This window comes from Mustela erminea, chromosome 9 (assembly GCF_009829155.1).
Source record: "Mustela erminea isolate mMusErm1 chromosome 9, mMusErm1.Pri, whole genome shotgun sequence".
NCBI classification, from domain to species: Eukaryota; Metazoa; Chordata; class Mammalia; order Carnivora; family Mustelidae; genus Mustela; species Mustela erminea.
In genome coordinates this window covers 106,757,155-106,776,396 of record NC_045622.1, presented here as the reverse complement: position 1 = coordinate 106,776,396, position 19,242 = coordinate 106,757,155, and the positions used below count along the sequence as shown (strand labels likewise).

General features: G+C 49.9%; 1 protein-coding gene across 11 annotated transcripts; it reads left to right on the top strand.

Annotated features, from left to right (window-relative positions):
- The first annotated feature begins 3,468 nt into the window (after positions 1-3,468).
- SF1 (splicing factor 1) lies at positions 3,469-17,589 on the top strand. Of its 11 annotated transcripts, none has more exons than XM_032357229.1 (14): positions 3,469-3,901; positions 5,568-5,696; positions 8,381-8,456; positions 11,494-11,646; positions 11,853-11,942; positions 12,278-12,461; positions 12,548-12,663; positions 12,774-12,881; positions 13,790-13,970; positions 14,236-14,513; positions 14,850-14,909; positions 15,037-15,216; positions 16,012-16,216; positions 16,652-17,589. In XM_032357229.1, the coding sequence occupies exons 1-14, from the start codon at positions 3,871-3,873 to the stop codon at positions 16,685-16,687; spliced, it is 1,827 nt and encodes a 608-aa protein (XP_032213120.1). In that variant the 5' UTR covers positions 3,469-3,870; the 3' UTR covers positions 16,688-17,589. The 11 variants fall into 11 exon arrangements, with proteins under 11 accessions (XP_032213120.1, XP_032213114.1, XP_032213117.1 ...); XM_032357225.1 differs by having other exon boundaries at positions 3,470-3,901; positions 14,236-14,509; XM_032357223.1 differs by lacking the exon at positions 16,012-16,216 and having other exon boundaries at positions 3,469-4,267; positions 14,236-14,509.
- Positions 17,590-19,242: the final 1,653 nt, after the last annotated feature.

Below are 19,242 nucleotides of genomic sequence, written 5' to 3'. Positions count from 1 at the left end.
CACTGGGCTCTCTGCTCAGTGGGGAGCCTGCTTCCCTCTCTCTCTCTCTTTTTTTTTTTTTTAAGTATTTTATTTAATTATTTGTCAGAGAGAGAGAGAGGGAGAGAGAGCACAGGCAGATAGAATGACAGAGGGAAAAGCAGGCTCCCTGCGGAACAAGGAGCCTGATGTGGGACTCGATCCCAGGATGCTGATGGGGATCATGACCTGAGTCGAAGGCAGCCACTCAACCAACTGAGCCACCCAGGCGTCCCTTCCCCCCTCTCTTTCTCTCTGCCTCCCTTGATCTGTCAAATAAAAAAATAATAAAAATAAAAATAAAAATACATTGAGTTCTTAAAACGTACTGAACAATGTCCAGGTAACCTGATTCCTCTCCAAGGTCCTCACTAATAACATGGGCTGTATACCCTCCTATAGCTTTGTCTGTCTTCAAATGCAGACATGCACATTCGCAGATACATGGGGTTTTACAGAAACAAAATCATGGAATATACATTTCTCTGCTTTTCTTATCTAATGACAGCACAGAAGTCCCTCTTGGTATGAATTAACTGATTTTCAAGTCTGCCTAATAATCCTGGTTAGGGATTCCAGTTTGCTGAACCCTTCACTTATTTTTTTTTTTTAAAGATTTATTTATTTATTTGTTTGTTTGATAGAGACACAGCGAGAGAGGGAACGCAAGCAGCAAGCAGGGGGAGTGGGAGAGGGAGAAGCAGGCTTCCCCCTGAGCAGGGAGCCCAATGTGGGGCTGGATCGCAGGACCCTAGGATCATGACCTGAGCGGAAGGCAGACGCTTAACGACTGAGCCACCCAGGTGCCCCTAACCCTTCACTTATTAAAGGAAACTCACTTTGTTTCAAGATTTTCGCTACTACAGAGAACGCTACAGTAAAGGCAGTAGAAGACCATGAACGCAGTACATTACATAATCGCATGCCTTGTGTTGGGGCAGATTCCCAGAAGTGGGGCTAATATATTGAAAGCGCTTATTTTTAATTTTTCTTGAAAGGGATAGTTTTAATAGATGACAGAATGCTTTCCAAAAAAGAAATTCTCACTAGTGTTAGCACATTTGTTGTTTGCTGTTTTGGTGGTTATATAAAGAGATTCCTCATTATCACCTTAATTTGCATTTCCCTGCAGAGGGCGGGGGCTGGTGCGGTTTCATGTTTTTTTGCTATTTGGATTTGCTCTTCTGAGACTAGCCTATTCAGTCTTGGCTCATTTTCCATTGTTTTTGTCTTTTTTTCTAACTAGTTTTTAAGACTTATTTGCATATTAGGTTTTTTTTGTGTTTTTTTTTTTTTTTTTTTTAAGATTTTTATTTGTTTGACAGGCAGAGAGGCAGGCAGAGAGAGAGGTGGAAGCAGGCTCCCCGCTGAGCAGAGAGCTGGATGCAGGGCTTGATTCCAGGATGATTCCAGGACGCTGGGATCAGGACCTGAGCCAAAGACAGAGGCTTTAGCCCAGTGAGCCACCCAGGCGCCCTGCATATTAGCTCTTTATCACGTGTCGCAAGTATAGTTTCCTAATGTGTTACTGTCTGTTGACTTTTATCATACAGTTTTTAATTTTTTTTCTTTTTATTTTTTTAAAGATTTTATTTATTTGACAGAGAGATCACAAGTAGAGAGGCAGACAGAGAGAGAGCGCGAAAAGCAAGCTCCCCGCTGAGCAAAGAGCTGGATGTGGGGCTCCATTCCAGGACCCCGAGACCATAACCCGAACCGAAATGACCCCAAATGAAGGCAGAGGCTCAACCCACTGAGCCACCCAGTGGCCCTTATCATACAGTTTAAAAAATATATATTTATTTATTTGAGATCGAGCGACCGAGCATGAGAAAGGGGGAAGGTCAGAGGGAGAAGTGAATCCCTGCGGCGCAGGGAGCCCAATGCGGGCCTCGATTCAGATCCTGGGACTCCAGGATCAGGACTGACTGAAAGTGGTCGCTTAACCAACTGAGCCACCCAGGCCCCCTTATTATACAGTTTTAATTTCTTTGATGATCACGTATATCTTTTATTACTCTCAGTTTCTTGTTTTCCTAAGTCTCTACCTCTAGATGATCCTGACAGTAGCCTACATAGCATTCTAGGTCTTTTTTTTTTTTTTTTTTAAGATTTATTTATTTATTTATTTGACAGAGAGAAATCACAAGTAGATGGAGAGGCAGGCAGAGAGAGAGAGAGAGAGGGAAGCAGGCTCCCTGCCGAGCAGAGAGCCCGATGCGGGACTCGATCCCAGGACCCTGAGATCATGACCTGAGCCGAAGGCAGCGGCTTAACCCACTGAGCCACCCAGGCGCCCTCTAGGTCTGTTTTATTTTTTAATTCAGGACCCTATACCATTTGTTAGCTCAATTTCTTCTTTACTGAATCTACTTACATATGGGGAATCTATTCCCAGTCTCTATTCCCACAACAAAATCACTTTGTGTCATTATAATGTCTTGTATGTTCCTATTGTTTGAAAAGCAAGTTCCTCTTCAATCTCGTTCACAAGTGTCCCCACTATTTAAAAAAAAATTTTTTTTTCTTTTTTTTAAGCAGACAGCCAACCAACTGAGCTACCCAGGATGTTTTTTTTTTTTTTTTTTTTTTTAATATTTTATTTATTCATTTGACAGACATATCACAAGTAGGCAGAGAGGCAGGCAGAGAGAGGAGGAAGCAGGCTCCCTGCCGAGCAGAGAGCCCGATGCGGGGCTCGATCCCAGGACCCTGAGATCATGACCTGAGCAGAAGGCAGAGGCTTTAACCCACTGAGTCACCCAGGCGCCCCCACTATATTCCGAAATTATATGATTTTAAGATGATGTAATCAACCCCCAATCCAGTTGATTTTAGTGGAAATGTAATGTATTTGTAAATTAATGTTGGAATTGCCTTTATATTGTTTTCTGCCTAAGATTACGTGTTCTTCTCCAGGCTCAGATATTGCTTTGATCCTTCACAAAGACTATTTTACACCTTTTAATTTTTCTTCTTCTTTTTTTTTTTTTTTTAAAGAAAACAGGAAGTCCCTTTTTACCTGCGGCGCGTCAACGGATCCGGTTTACGGACGCGCGCCGGCCCCTCCCCCGTACCTCGGTTCCGGGTTACCATGGGAATCGAGAATTGACGTCACTTAGGGCTTCCGCGCCATACCCTGCGGTCGACCATGAAGCGAAGGGCGGAGAGGGAGCTTTGACCCGTCTACGCATGCGCGCCCTGCTCCACTCCTCCCCGGCGGCAAATCTCGTTCGGCCTCGGTACCGCCGCGACCTCTCGCTAAATCCCAGCGAAGCTGCTCCCCGTGGGAGGGGAGTAGAGGAAGAAAAAAATCGAACAAGCGACAGCCAATCCCATGACACTACAACGCAACCGAGAATGATGGACTCAACCAGCGTCAGCCAATGAGAAAGCCCGTTGCTCTCACGTCACAGTTTGCCCCACCCTATCCCCCTCCTTTCTGGACTCCGAGCTCAGTTCGCGCAGTAACAAATGAAGTGCGCGCAGCGCCACCTCCCAGCTCGCCAGGCTCGGCCGCCATTTCTTCGCCGGGCCTAACGGTCCGGCCAATCCCAGCGTGCATCGAGGAGGCCTAAGGCTCCACCAATCGCAGGCCGCCGATTCCGACCCTCTTGCCTTGGCTCGGCCCAATCCAGGCCTCGGACCCGTCGCCCCCGGCCCGCCCCCGCGGCGCCCTCTCTCCTCCCTCTTTGTGCGTCTCGCGCCGCCGCCGCCCGCCGCGTGAGAGGACGGGCTCGGCGCGCTCCGCGGCAGCGCAGTCGGGTCCCCTCCCCCCGGAAGGTTCGCGAAGAAGAAGAAGCCGCCGCCGCCGCCTAAAAGGAGCCGCCAGTGCCGGTCCCCGGGGGCGCCATGGCGACCGGAGCGAACGCCACGCCGCTGGGTAAGCTGGGCCCCCCCGGCCTCCCCCCCCTTTCCGGGCCCAAAGGGGGCTTCGAGCCGGGGCCACCGCCTGCTCCCGGGCCTGGGGCGGGGCTGCTGGTGCCCGGGCCGCCGCCACCCCCGCCCGTGGGCTCGGTGGGGGCCTTGACCGCGGCCTTCCCCTTCGCGGCGCTGCCGCCGCCGCCACCGCCGCCGCCCCCGCCTCCCCAGCAGCCGCCGCCGCCGCCGCCCTCCCCGGGCTCCTCGTACCCGCCGTCGCAGCCTCCCCCTCCGCCGCCGCTCTACCAGCGCGTGTCGCCGCCGCAGCCGCCGCCACCCCAGCCGCCCCGTCAGGACCAGCAGCCGGGCCCGGCCGGCGGCGGAGGAGGTGAGTCGGGCCGAGAGAGCGCGAGAGGCGTCGCGCGGACGGGCCCGGCCGCCTGAGGGGTGCGCGGCGGCGGCGACGGCGGCTGCACGCGGCAGGGGCGCGCGCGCGCACGGGGAGGCCCCGGGCGGAGGCGCCACGGGGCGCGCGGCCCGGTTCTTGGGCCCCGAGTGCGCACGCGCGCTGGCATGGGGGGTGGGGTGGGCAGAGAGCGGAGGCGCAGGCGCACTGTGGCGGCCGCGCTTTGTGGCCGGCTTCTAATTTGGCGGGGGTCTGTGTGGCTTGGTATAGGAGAGGGGTATCCAGTGGGTTGACTCGGTGGACGGGGTGGTGGGTGTGCATGTCAGGAGGGCGTGAAAGGGTCTACTGATGACGTGGAGCACTTCCTTCCTGTTTCTAGATAAGTCCAAAAAGCAGAAAAGTAGCAACTGTAGCTTTTTTTCCTCTATAGTAAGGCAAGGTTTTCACTATGATGAAATAAAGAGGTCGAAAATTCTCAGGTCGTGTTTGGGTCCGATGCACTTCTGGAGAAAGGAATTTTTTTCCTTACCTCCATTTATCTTAGAGAAGTCTGATAAGCCTTCTCTTGTTGGGGCTTTCTGGGTGGTGGTGGCAGTTATAACTGACATGGGTACCAGAATGTGTAGGGAGTTTATGCCTCTGATTCGGAGGAGATTTTGGCTGCTATTGTATGCATTTCTGTTTGTCGGACTTTGATACATTCCCTAGGAGTTCAGATGTTAATTGCCTAGTTGGCCAGGAAAATTGAATCCTTATCTCGGCTAAATTTCTGAAGAAAAAAAGTGATCTTGTTGAAGAACTGGGCTTTTTCACTTAGTAAATCATTGGTTTGGTTGTGTTCTGGCCCATTTGGAAAGGTGACTGGTGGGGAGCAGAGGTGAGAAGAAACAGCAATTTCCCGGGTCTTGCTTTACCAAGGTCTGAGTATTCAGTATACCTTGCCTCCGCTGGGGCTTTTCACACAATCATGGTTGATGTCACGTATCTGACGCTTCAGGCATGAAGGTGTATTTGCTTGTTCACATACTTTGCGGTTTTCTTGGATATGTGTTATAAATGTGAAATGTTACCTATTTGGTTCCAGAACCAGGTAGCCTTGTGGTGGCCGTTTGTCTCTAACTTCTCCGGTTTGTGTTCATTTTTTGCCATTTACATTTTAGGTCAAGTTCTCATTTTCCCAGTCTGCGGAGGTTGTGTCTAGTCCCATAAGTATCCTCAACTGCCTGTTGGTAGTTAATTTGCTGGTTTATATTTGCATTTGATGGACTTTATCTGCCTTTAGACTTCCCAAGTAAGAAGCGAAAGAGGAGCCGCTGGAACCAAGATACCATGGAACAGAAGACAGTGATTCCAGGAATGCCGACAGTCATCCCCCCTGGACTTACTCGGGAACAAGAAAGAGCTTATATAGGTAAATACACGTTCTGCATCCAAATACGTTTTCAGATGGTTAACGGTTTATTCTGAGCAACGTTTAATGTGTCTTAAGTTTGAGACCATAAAGTCTTGTTCTTTTAAGGTGAGGTATGGTCAGGTGTAATTTCACGACTGTAACATAACCCTACTCTCTTAAGTCCTGCATTTCAAGCTCCTTGTTCTGGTCTGTTCCGTAATAGCAGTGTTCTCCATGAGTGCCAGGAAGGTAGAGGGACCCGCTTAGTGAGGGCAGTCCCCAGTCTAGCACCCCACCCCACCCGCCCTTTTCAGCTGCTGCTCATTGCCAGTTGGTGAGGTGAGTGTCTTCTGCCTCTCTGGACACGGCCCCAGTGGAGAACACTGCAAGTATTATAAACTAAGTACCTTTTTCACAGCATGGCCTTTCACCATTTTACATTCCTCCCTCCCCTTCAAAATGTGGTCTTTTACTTTTTATAGGTACTTTCTGAAAAGAAAAACTCAGTTTAATCAAAGAGTGGTCCTGAAAGTGTTGAACAGTGCACCCCTTTTTACCATTTTGTTGAACTTAACCTTTCCTTCAGCATCTTTTCTGGTTTGGTCTTTGGAGAGCTGTCTTAAAACGAGGGCTCTTTTACTATTTATTGTCAAAGAACTCCGCTGGGAAAGGGGTACTATTTGGATATGGAATGAGTGGTAGGATAAAGGATCTTAACTGTTGCGATATTTCAAGAATTAACGATAATTGTCCACAGTGTAAATGAAGTTAACCTCAAAATTACCTTTTTTTTAAATACAAGGTTTTTAATGCAAGTTTCACCTTTATTCATGTATCTGCAGCTGTCTCCAAAAAGTTCACTTGCTAAACATTTCCTCCTAACTAAATAAACAATCCCTTTGGAGTAAATTAGGGCAAAGGCCGCCTAGGCCTCTGAGGCTGTATCCTTCACAGATAAAAAGCTTCAAGGCTGGCATGTGTTATTCTTGAGGATCGTATTGCTGAGAGGTTTTGAGGTGTTGGAATGGTTTATGTTGTTTTCATAGTACTAATATTTCTTCTTTCCCCGCTGTTCCAATTTACTTCCATCCACCCCCTTGTCTCATTAGATCGGCCTGGGTCTTTACAACCTTGTGGAAATGTCCTTAGTGGAATGACTTTCCAAGAACACACGCAGACTTAGGGGGCAAAACAGACTTACTCTCTAGGTCTCCAGTCCTCTTCCTGTGCAGGGAGTTAATGTACTGAGCCCAGAGAGTATCTCTAGCTATAAGCCAAAGTGGAAAGAGCCAAAGGCCAGTGTAGATCTCAGATCCAAGAACGAACGATCCCTTTGATTGAAGTACCAGCTATTTCCTCGGGTCAGACCCCACACCCCTACAGTTCAGGCCTGCCACCATGAAGCTGACTTCCACCTTGAGTTCTTGACCTTAGTACTTACTGTCAGGTCAGAAATTTTCTGGCATAGAAGAGGTTAGCGAGCCATGTAGTTTAATTCTTTGTCTCTCGCGGTACACACTGCTTTGTACAATATCCCCAGTATCTTCTCTTGATGTGAATGTGGGTTTCCAGTTCTTTGGAGTGGAATGGTGTGTGGTATAGCCCTATGAGATATATTTAAAATTAGAAGGCTGTCTGGGGTTAGACTTGCAGTAATCCTATTTTGGAGCCAGCTCAGCTTTAACCCAACCCAGTAAGACTTGCCCTCACTAGAGGTGCCTGCTCACAACTCTCAGATGCCGCAAAGGTAAGAAAACAGGTGGTTCTTCAGCGCGCTGAAGGCCGTGATCTGGCTCTACAGTTGCCATTATCTTAAGTCACCGGGATAGCATTTCCCTGGAGTCACTGAACTTTGGTGAAACCCTCTCTCTCTTTCATATACAGCCTCCTTTTGTCAAGGTCCGAGGGCCACACACACTGTCCTTGACCCACACTTTGTATTTTCTACATTCCTTACTTTTACTCCCTCGTGAGGAGCAAGTCTGAGAGCAGACTTCTTAACGGCTCACGGTTACTGGTTTCATTAAGGTATATGGATTGTCACCTCAGACTGGAATAAAAGTAACAGGTATCGGGAGATCCTTAATAATATGGATCTGGTTGTACAGAAAGTATGTATAACGGGCTTTTGAAGAGGTGTCGAACTGGTTATTAAATGTCTTAAATGTTTAAGGAATTTTGAACCTGGTATCAATGAAATGATCTTTGCTCAGCTGGTATTTTTTCCTTGTCCCATGTTAATTGGGTTTCATTTTGGGCTATGCTTAATATTTAATGAAGAAAAATAAACTCTCAAGAGTCTTGCCCTCAAAGTAATTTGGTTGGGAACAGGGTGTTGGCAATGACAAACATGGTCTGTGCTGGGTGCCAATTGTCTAGCAGGCCTTGGCGGGGCGGGAGAGGTGAGACTCCTGGTAACTGCTTTGATGTTAGCCTTAGGGGACAGTCTATACCGCTAACCCCTCTTCCAGCAAACTGTTTGCTTCCTTAAGTGATAACCATTTTGAAGTGAAAAATCCCTGTAGATGTAAGTGGACTCCTGCCGGTAGGTGGCTGGGGGTTGCCTCAATGTGTTCACTGATCAGTCGTCCCTTTCAAAGTCTCCGAGTTCTTCATGCTTGTTATTGAGATTTGAGATGTTTTTTGGTAACATTGTCTTTTTTCCATCCTTTTTTTTTCTTTCCTAACCTGGTTTCTTCCAGTGCAACTGCAGATAGAAGACCTGACTCGTAAACTGCGCACAGGAGACCTGGGCATCCCCCCTAACCCTGAGGACAGGTTGGGAAACAGTTTTAACCAGCTGACAGTAACGCTTTTACCTTTTTCTCAATACGTTTTACTGGTGGCAACATATTGTGTCAGTTCAATGAAATCCTAGTGAGTCGACTGGTAATACTCTGATCATTCTGGGGCCTAGGGTTTGATTAGCAATCTGTATGGTCAGTGGTCAGTTAGAGAATTGGAGTGGAACTTTTAATTACTAGCAGAATAAAAAGTTACGGGAAAATGCACACCTGGTTTCCATTTGGTAAGCATATGCAGATTTCCACCTGACTTACCCGCCCGTAGGGACAGTGAGGTGGCCCGGTAACCAGCCTTTTCAGTAACTGCTTGGGTTGAAAGCCGAGGGGGTAGAGCTTTTCTCACAGGTACACGGGTGCAGGGATTAAGAATACTTTTTGAGCATCACTGAGTTTGAGCAGACCAGAAGCTGGGTCTGGTTAGCTCTTTGCTGCAGTCTCCTGCTCCTGGTTTTGAGATGGTTTTAAAATAGATGAGATTTCTAACCAGCTTCCTTCACTGCCAGTGAATTTTCCTGCCTCGGCCATTGCCTGGGGGTATTGGGAGGGGCCAGAATATTCTCGCCTGTTTTGGGAAGGCTAGCAACCAACCCAAATCACTTTTTTTTTTTTTTTTTTTTAAGAGTGTGGTCTTCAAACAACTATGGTCACATCCTTTCAGTTTATAAGTTCTCTCACCTTTGAAAAGGAAAAAGTCTGAGGAAAATGAACTTTTTAACCAGGAATTAGCTGGTTGAACTTTGAACAGCTAAAATCTGGTCCATTTAATGAGGGCAGTATGCCTCCCTCTCTGTGAAATTATTCTTAATGCATGCAGCATAATTGAAAATATTTTCACTTTAAAAAGTAGTGTTTTTAGCTTTTATTATCCAGTTAATGGCTTGTTAAATCAGGAAGATGATGTAATGGTTTTAGAAGCCACACACTTATGCATCTTTCTGCTGCCCTTCGCAGGGAACAAGTTAACTTAATCTCTCCACATGGGCTCTATAATTTTACTTAATGAAATTTAGTAAATTTTTTACCTGTAGATTTCGGTTGGAGGGATGTGTTGTGTTTTATAAATACATATCCCCCCCCCCCAAAGATTTGCATTGTAGGTTGTAGACCACAACTGTATAGTGCTTTTTTGGCCCTTTTCCCTTTAATAATAATGTCTAACAGGTTACCAGGCAATTCTCAAAAGGTTGAATTTTTAACAAACCTTTGCTTCCTGGAGAAACAGGATTAGAGTTTAGTTGATATATACGATTTGAAGTGAAGAAGTTGGGCCAATCTAACCTCTAGAATATTAGCTTTTGCCTTTTCACATCAACAATTTGGGAAGAGATTAAACTGTTTTGTGAGGCTTTTAAATGACCAATTTGGTACTGGTAAACCTTGTTTTGTTGATTAGCCAGAAATGTTTAATTCTAGACAGCTACGGGGTGGGAATTAGAAATGTCAGTCATGTCAGAAATAAAATCAGAGCAGTTTTTTTTCTCCCTGTATTCAGTTTGAAAGAGGGCCTAATGCCTGATTGGTTTTGCTTTTGAGCCCAGGTTGGAGGGAACTGCATGGGTTTCGTACCTTTACTAAGGTTATTTCCTAAGAAGGTGTATTCTCAATATTAAGCCACTATGCTATTTTGATGTTGCTTAAGTTGCACAGTTAAAAATGTTATGAAAATACCTTGTAGACTTAAATGTATAAGATGATAGTCTAATGATCTAATGAGCTGGGGTATGTTTGTTTTTGTTCACTATTACTGGATTGTGTTAACAGTTTATATAAATGCTAGAAACGGAGGTGTCATTTAGCCGTCATTAGCCATGAACAAACCTGACCTTTTATTCCATCGTGTGTGTAACGTGGTATGACATGGTTCCCTTTAGGCTGAAGACAGTGGGAGCAGCCGAGTTCAGTCCTTGCTCTCCAACTAGGCAAGGTTCTCTCAACTAAACCAAGGGTGTAGGAGTCTTGACTACTTTCAGGATGTTTTTTTAATAACCTGATCCACATGGTCTCTTCCCTTCTTGCAGCTGCTACTAAATTTTCATTCAGAATATCAAGCTATGGTCCTTTTTGTTATCTCAACTCAGAATTCTAGGAGCGTAACTTCTCTTTTTTTATTACCGCAAAATCCAGCTGTGGTAAACTGACCATTTTATCATTACTATTTTTTACTTGTAGCAACAGCATTTTACTCCTTAAAAAAATGAGAGAGAGAAAATCTGCTTTCTGGACTTGTAAACATTGGTGGAGAATCCTAGGTTTTCCCCTTGCCGTTTGCAGGTCCAGACCTTAGACAAGTACTTGACCAAATCTGTATTTGCAGCCTCTAGCAGACGCTGCTTTAGCACGTTAACGTTTTTCTCTACCCAGACTCCCCAACCTCGAACAGCCAGAAAACAGGTTGACTCCTGGGCCTTGGACACAGCCAGCCAGGCCATTGAAGGAAAAGCAGAGACGAAGCCTTGAACCATCTCTCTCCATTGTGGGGCCAAGTAGCTGCAGCAGCCTTGAGTCCCAGTGGCATTGGGTTGAAGAGCTCATCCTTACTATGTGGCAGGGGTGCAGACACTCTTCCTGATAGGGCACGAGCTCTGCAAGAGTTCACGTTTTACCTAAACTTGGGGTTTCTGTGGTTCATAAAGTTGTAATACTGTATAGTTTTTTTTTTTTTTTTTTTTTTTAATGAAAAATCATATTTGGCAAGAAGACTCCAGAGGATGATACTGTCCTTGCCATCTACAGTCCAGATATTTTCCCCCAGCGGGGCAGACTTTTTTCTTCTCAACACTTAGAAGCAAGACCTTTTTTTTCCTTTCTCACACACACCCCAGTCCCCCTGATGCTAAGCCAGCTTTCATCTCCCCATTCCACACGATCTTGAGTAGCACACGTTATGGTCGGTTCCTCCGAAGGTGTTGTGTTAGGGTCTGAGAGGCAGAGGGGCTGGGGAAGACTAATTTTAGCCCATGTGGGATGAGAAAAGTGAAGGCAGAGCAGTAACGGTGATCTGTTTCCCACAGGTCCCCTTCCCCTGAGCCCATCTACAATAGTGAGGGGAAGCGGCTTAACACCCGCGAGTTCCGCACCCGCAAAAAGCTTGAAGAGGAGCGACACAACCTCATCACCGAGATGGTTGCCCTCAACCCTGATTTCAAGCCACCTGCAGATTACAAGTAAGCAGAAGGGTGGGTTGTCCAGGCCAAGGACTGGTACAGGTCACATGTCCTCTGTACAAATAGAATTGTTTTGGTAGTAATGTCGCACCTCTTAACCTCAAATCATGTATGGTTAATACGTGGTAGCGAGGTTGGTTTTGAAGAGCTCTGGGTTGTGTCCTCTCTGAAATATATGCAGAGTCTGTGAGTCTTGTCTTTTTTAGACCTCCAGCAACACGGGTGAGCGATAAAGTAATGATTCCACAAGATGAATATCCAGAAATCAACTTTGTGGGGCTGCTGATTGGGCCCAGGTGAGTAACTGCTACCCTGTGGGATATTGATTTCTAAGAAACTATGAGCAGTATCAGTGCTGGGCCCAGCTGGGTGCCATTGATGGCTTATCTTCCTGTTTCGGGTGGGTGTTCACACTTTCCTGTGAGAAATTCTCTTTGACCCCGTTTAACTGCAGAGAGCTCAAATCTTGAGGATTGGTGTGGCTGCCCTTAGAGATCATGGAGCTCTTGGTGGGAAACCCCAACTCTCTGCACTCACAGTTTCCTGCCAGTGTGATCACCCTGCTCTATTCCCTCGGGCATGTGAACTTGCTTGTCAAGTCTGTCAACTCATTTTTTTCTGCCCCCGATAGAGGGAACACCTTGAAAAACATAGAGAAGGAGTGTAATGCCAAGATTATGATCCGAGGGAAAGGGTCTGTCAAAGAAGGGAAAGTTGGCCGAAAGGATGGCCAGATGCTGCCTGGAGAAGACGAGCCGCTTCATGCCCTAGTTACTGCCAACACCATGGAGAATGTGAAGAAAGCTGTGGAGCAGGTGAGGTAGCCAGAGAGGGAGCTTCTTGCTAGGAACCTGGTGGTGGTCCCAGCGCTTTATGTAACTGCCCATTGCATCTCCACTAGATAAGAAACATCCTGAAGCAGGGTATCGAGACCCCTGAGGACCAGAATGATCTACGGAAGATGCAGCTTCGGGAGTTGGCTCGCTTGAATGGGACCCTTCGGGAAGATGATAATAGGTGTGTGATTGGTTTGGAGTAGACAGAGTGAAAACCTCAAGAACTTGTGGAAGGAGGAAGCTTGGCCATAGCCCTTGAGGTGACTTTTTTCTCCCCCTCTTCCGTGACAGAATCTTAAGACCCTGGCAGAGCTCAGAGACACGCAGCATTACCAACACCACAGTGTGTACCAAGTGTGGAGGGGCTGGACACATTGCTTCGGATTGCAAATTCCAAAGGTGAGGGCCTGGGCTTGTGGCTGCTTAGTAGCCCATGGTGCTCAAGACATTTCTTGAGCGTGTCGGTTGGTTGCTGTTAACTTTTGGCCCCAAGAGCAGCTTGCTTTCTGTGAGTGTGGTCTGTAATAGTGTGATGTTAAAGCCGAGGGTGACTAGAAGCAGCTTGTGCATATTTTGTGGATCATGTTGAGTTCAGGAAAACTAGAAATTTCCATCTTGAGTATAAATGTGTCCATTGGGGCTCATATTAACTATCTTTTGCTGCTTAGGATTGGTTTCAGAAGTCATCTGAATTTTTGACCATTTTTGAACCAGCCCTTGATAGCAACATATTTTTGCTTTTTTCTCTCTTGGAAAACCTGGCAGGTGCTCTGGTCTTGCATAGACTTTTCTGCCCTCAAACTGGGAATGTAGGGTTTGATGAAAGTTTCCTCTTTGGAAGAGCCTGTGCTTTCCTGGCTCGTGGCTGGCTGGGTGCTCTCGGGTGCGGCAGAAAGCCAAGTGGTCTCCCAGATGCAGAGCTGGGCATGGAACTGAGGACTTACTATATTGAGGAACAGTTAAAAAGGATGATTGAATTTCTCCAAACTCCTTGTCAGTTCTTCAGGATAGAACTTTCCTTCTTTTTTTTTTTTTTTTTTTTTTAAAGATTCTTTTTGTTTGTTTATTTATTTGACAGACAGAGATCACAAGTAGGCAGAGAGGCAGGCAGAGAGAGGAGGAAGCAGGCTCTCCGCCGAGCAGAGAGCCCGATGTGGGGCTCGATCCCAGGACTCTGGGATCATGACCTGAGCCGAAGGCAGAGGCTTTAACCCACCGAGACACCCAGGCGCCGCTAGAACTTTCCTTCTTAATAATGAATTTTTTTTTCCCCTCCTCTCTCTCTCACGTCCCTTATCCCACTTCAGGCCTGGTGACCCCCAGTCAGCTCAGGATAAAGCACGGATGGATAAAGAATATTTGTCCCTCATGGCCGAGCTGGGCGAAGCGCCCGTGCCAGCATCCGTGGGCTCCTCCTCTGGGCCCGCCACCACGCCCCTGGCCAGTGCACCCCGGCCTGCTGCTCCTGCCAACAACCCACCGCCTCCGGTGAGTTTGGGGGCTGGTTCTTAGGGTCTGGCCCCCCCATTCTCTTCCGCAGAGATTGGGGGTTATGGCCAGGTGCTTTGGGTAGAGCACACTGACAGACATGGCTGGCAACATTGTTCTTCCGGGTGTCAGGATGTTCAGGGATCTTTCACTTTAGGAAGATCCTGTCCTTGCGTGTTTCCTGGTCCTCTTGGCACAGCCGGAAGGGCAGTGTTGCCACCAGGGGGAGCAGGCCGGGACATCGGCGGGAAATGCTCTCACATAGTCTCTCATGTCCACCACCCAGAGCCGCCCACCCTGGATGAATTCCGGTCCTTCAGAAAGTCGGCCATACCATGGCATGCACGGAGGTGGTCCTGGTGGGCCTGGAGGTGGCCCCCACAGCTTCCCACACCCGTTACCCAGCCTGACAGGTGGGCACGGTGGACATCCCATGCAGCACAACCCTAACGGACCCCCACCCCCTTGGATGCAGCCGCCTCCACCACCGATGAACCAGGGCCCCCACCCACCTGGGCATCATGGCCCTCCTCCAATGGGTAAGTAAGTGTCAGACCAGAAACCTTGGGGCTTTGGGATAAGCAAGGGTGATACCTGGTTGCTGTGAACCGGAAGCAGCTTCCACAGTGGCTGGATATCGCACCAGATCTCTTGCCAAGGCTGGGGCTCCAGAAGGAGCAAGACTTCATCGTGATTTAGGAAATGGTTTCTGTGTGGGGTTAGACACAGGCCTCCCTCTTAAAGGCAGGGTTCCAGAATCGTTCATACTAGGGTATTGTATGGTTTCAAGCTGTGTGATCCGAATCAGCTGTCAGTGGGGGCATCTTTCCCGGCCTGTTCAAATGTCCTGCTAAGTCCCTGCTCTTTCCTTCCATCAAGATCAGTACCTGGGAAGTACGCCTGTGGGCTCTGGGGTCTATCGCCTGCATCAAGGAAAAGGTAATGTGGCCCGTCACCTGCTCGTTCTGGGCTGCTCATTCTGCACCTGGGAGTGGGGTCTCCGGCCTGGGTCCCTCTCCCCGCCTCTCGCTGCCCAGGCCTCAACCTTGTCTCTGCGCACCTGCAGGTATGATGCCGCCGCCGCCTATGGGCATGATGCCGCCGCCGCCGCCGCCTCCCAGTGGGCAGCCCCCGCCCCCTCCCTCTGGTCCTCTTCCCCCATGGCAGCAGCAGCAGCAGCAGCCTCCGCCACCCCCTCCGCCCAGCAGCAGTATGGCTTCCAGTACCCCCTTGCCATGGCAGCAAAGTGAGTGCACTATTTTGGGCCTGTGGGGGTGGGCGGGATGGGGAGGTGGGGCTGAGAGGAGCAGGAGCGAGCACCTCACGGGCGCTGGGAGGCAGGCAGACACCCCGGGAGGAGCGCTGCTCTCTGCCCCGGGGTGTAAACGGAAAGGGCCTCGTGGCCCCTAGGGTTCTGGGGGAGGAGAGCTGATGTTTGGCGTGGTTGTGTCTGGGGAGTGGTTTTGGGGGACCTGGAGGGAACCTGCCATTGTAGGTGGGGTGCCAGAAGTGCAGGCTCACGCCGGCTGGGCAGCTTGGCTGGGCTGTGGGAGCTGCCGGCTGCTGGCCGCCGGCTTCGGGCCGCCCCGAGCCTGTGTGGAAGGCCTGGGTGGGGAGGGCGCTTGCATGCTGCGGAGAGGGATGTGACTGGGGCCTGAGAGACTGCAGGGATGGGAGTGGGCTGGCGGGGGAGTAGCTGTGGCCTTGAGGTTGAATGTGCCGTTCGGTGGTGGCGGCGGATGGGCGGAGGGATGTCAGAGCCGGTTCTTGTGTCTGGTACCTTCCCCTCAGCCCTTCCAGGGGCACTGGTGACAAAGGGCTTACTCTGCTAAGCCCAGAGACCTCGAGGCTGACCCCAGGGTAGTCCTGCCCACCCCTCCACTCCCCATCACCAGGACAGCCCCGCCCGCCCGCCCCCCACCACCGTACCGCATGCCAAGCAAGGAGCAGGCGCCCCTCGCCCCCCCATCCCAAGGCAGCCGCCGCAGAGAGCCGCGGTGTGCCCCCGCGCGTGTGACCTTGGGCTTCTTTACCACCCCAGATACGACGACTACCACCACGAGCGCTGGCACAGGGTCCATCCCGCCATGGCAACAGCAGCAGGCGGCTGCCGCAGCTTCTCCAGGAGCCCCTCAGATGCAAGGCAACCCCACTATGGTGCCCCTGCCCCCCGGGGTCCAGCCGCCTCTGCCGCCCGGGGCCCCTCCCCCTCCGCCGCCTCCGCCGCCTGGTTCCGCCGGCATGATGTATGCCCCGCCCCCTCCTCCTCCGCCTCCCATGGACCCTTCTAACTTTGTCACCATGATGGGCATGGGGGTGGCGGGCATGCCGCCCTTCGGGATGCCTCCAGCTCCCCCACCGCCTCCACCACAGAACTAGACTCGGTTTTTTTAAGAAAATATATATTATATATAGAGAGAATTGGTCTCGTTTAAACACACGCCGAACCTCACCATATGGAGCCAGACATTGGGATGCACGCATGTGATTTGTGTGCACGCATGTGTGTGTGTGCACGCACCGGGCTGGGCCAAGCGACTGAGGACTCGCTTGGGAACGGGCAGGTGGTAGTAGGGGCGCCAGCTTGGGCTCTCCTGGCGCCCCGTAGCATCGAGTGTCTTCTTTGTCTTCTTTCTCTCCTCACCCAACTCCCTTTGCCTCTCCCCAAACCGGGCCGCCAGGATCCCTCCCCGCAGCGGCGATGGCCCGAGCCATGAGAGTGAGGACTTTCCGCGCCCATTGGTGACCCTTCCAGGCAGACAGCCTCAGCAGCGCCCCTGGTGGACAGGATGGTTCGGCAAAGCAGCCTGAGTTATTTTTGTGGATGGATTCGGAACACGCTGGCTCCATATCGTGAAATTTTTATTAATTTTTTTCTTTTTCCTTTGTTGTTTCCTTATCTCTTACTTTCTTCAGACTCCGTCCAAGGAGATGCTCTTCCCCGATCTTCTGCTGCAATTAGATTCCTTTCCTTTTTCTCCATTCCTTGTTCTTCTCTTCCCAAGGAGAGGAGGGAGCAAATGGTTTTAGGCGCAAGCTTTGGCCATTAATGTCAGTCTGTTTGTGGGGGGAGAGGGGCCTTTGGTTCTAAGATTTTCAAGGTTGCCATGACCACCCCAGAGTTGTTGATTTTTGTTTTTTGTTTTTTTGTAGTGTAACATTTTGTCTTTGCCACCTTTATAGGGTAGTGGGTTAATTTCCAGGTCCGGGGCCGAAACCCATCCTGGCACCCCTGCCAGTGATAGGTGGGGCCACCTAAGCCACTTCAGGCTTGTCTGCCATCCTGGAGAGTCCTTTCCGTGCTCCTTGAGCACCTGAGCTGCCTCAGATTCCATTTGTTCTTCTCCTTCCTGGAAGGTTTCCTTTCAAATTTTATTTTAATCCCAAACGTCTGAATGTTTTGCAGTGTCTAGGGGTTCGAGCCCCTTGTTTTTCGTTCTGCTTTTTTCTTCCCTTCCCTCTTCGTGGAGTGATTATGTTGACAAGAATGTATAACGCGCGTTCTCCTCACTGGTTTATCTGCAGAAATTTCTCTGGGCTTTTTTTTTTCGGTGTATGATTCAACACTGCGTTAAAGGGGGATGTTCCATTGAATAAAAGAGCAGTGTGGTTTTCTGGGTCTGTTTCTTTATTTTCTTTTCTCATCAGACTTGTACCACAGCAGCAGCTCCAGAGTTCCCTCACCTGCCTGCATTCAGCACCTGGCCCCAGCCATCCCGTTCTCTCTGGGGAACCCCTGGGACGTTCATTAAGGAGCCTCCCGCCTGTGTCCCTGTGTGTGGCTTTGCTGGGTGGCAGCCGAGTGTGTGGGTGGTCCCCCCCATCTCCACCTTGTTTACTAGTTCACAGTTGACAACCGGGTTCTTCACAACCACCCACCCCCATCACTACTCTATCTCCTGGTCCCTGTTGTTCTGAAGGCCTTTTCCTGGGGCTTAGACCCCCCACATCTGCTGAGCTCTGGTTGCGATCTCTGTCTGGAAGCTGCCACGTGACTAAGGCCCTGGGCCTAGGGCGGCATCAGCACTAAAGGTCAGGCCAACTGATCCTGCCTGCCAGGCACAGAGAGCTAAAATTAAAACCGCCAAGTGGCTTTTTCTTTTCCTGCGGGTGACTTGCAGCCTACCAGCCCCGCGGGCTTTGGGGATGGGTGGGGGTGGAGAAGAAAGTGCCCTGACTTGTGCTTTGTTAAGTGCTGCTTTGCCGAGGGTCTCAGGCTGTTGGGTTCTTTCACCTCTGGGGCAGTGCTGGTTCTGGCACCCAAAAAACCCACGTTAGGGTTCCAGGAGGCATGAGGTACTGACCCAGCGGTTGCTGTGCTGCTCCTTCCCAGGGGAGAGCCACGCTGAACCTGCCCTTCCCCTGGGGAAGGTTTCCTTCCTTTGGGGAGGTTAAGGGACAGCAAGCTCCTGCCGCCCCCAGCACCTGGCCAGTGGGGCCAACTCTGGCCTGGGCTGCTTTCCATCTTCAGGTGGGGTCTGACCACTGCTCTGTTGCTCTGTGTCTGGAGCAAAAGCCAGCTGTGTGGGCCAGGTCCCAGATGTTTGTCCTGCTCAGTGGGTTTCCCTAACCAAGCCCAAAACTTCAGTTGACTGAAAGAAGAGAATGATCTTTTTCTCTTTGTCCTTAACTGATGGGATGGGGGCAGGGCCTGGGGCCTAGCAACCCTCTTTGACCTTGGCTTCACCTCATTGCTTCCCCCACAAGCTCCGTTTCCCTGGTGGGCTCATTGGGCGGTTAATTAGCTCTTTGAAGCTCTGGAAGAGGCAAAGTGGCGCTATGTGGGTTTTAGAAATAAAATCAATAGATGACTTAACCACAGCCCAGCTATCTCCTCTGTCTCTCTCCCCTGGGGCCAGCTCCATTCCTGTGCTAGCTCCCTCCCTGCTCCCTGCCGTCAGCTTTTGTTAAGGTTTTGGAGAGTAACAAAGTGGCTAACTAAGGCGCCCTGTCTAAGGCCTTTCTCCAAGCAGCTCCAGGCCCTGGGATGGAAGAGAGACAGCAGGAAGGCTTGGTCCTCAGAAGTGCCTGGAGCACCTGCCTTTGTGGCTGAGTGGGGGTAGAGGAGAAACACTTTCTCACCCGCCTTGAGACGCTTGGGGTGGAGGAAGAAACCTTTGCTCAACCATGACTGTTCTGTGCCCCGCAGCAGCGCTGGCTCCTTGCCCCCAAGCTTGCTTGGTGACAGGAATACCAGTTGGGAAAGGTCAGCATTAGGGCTCCGGAGAAACCCAAGATTGGTCCAGAGAAGGAGGCAGGATTTCTGGTCAGA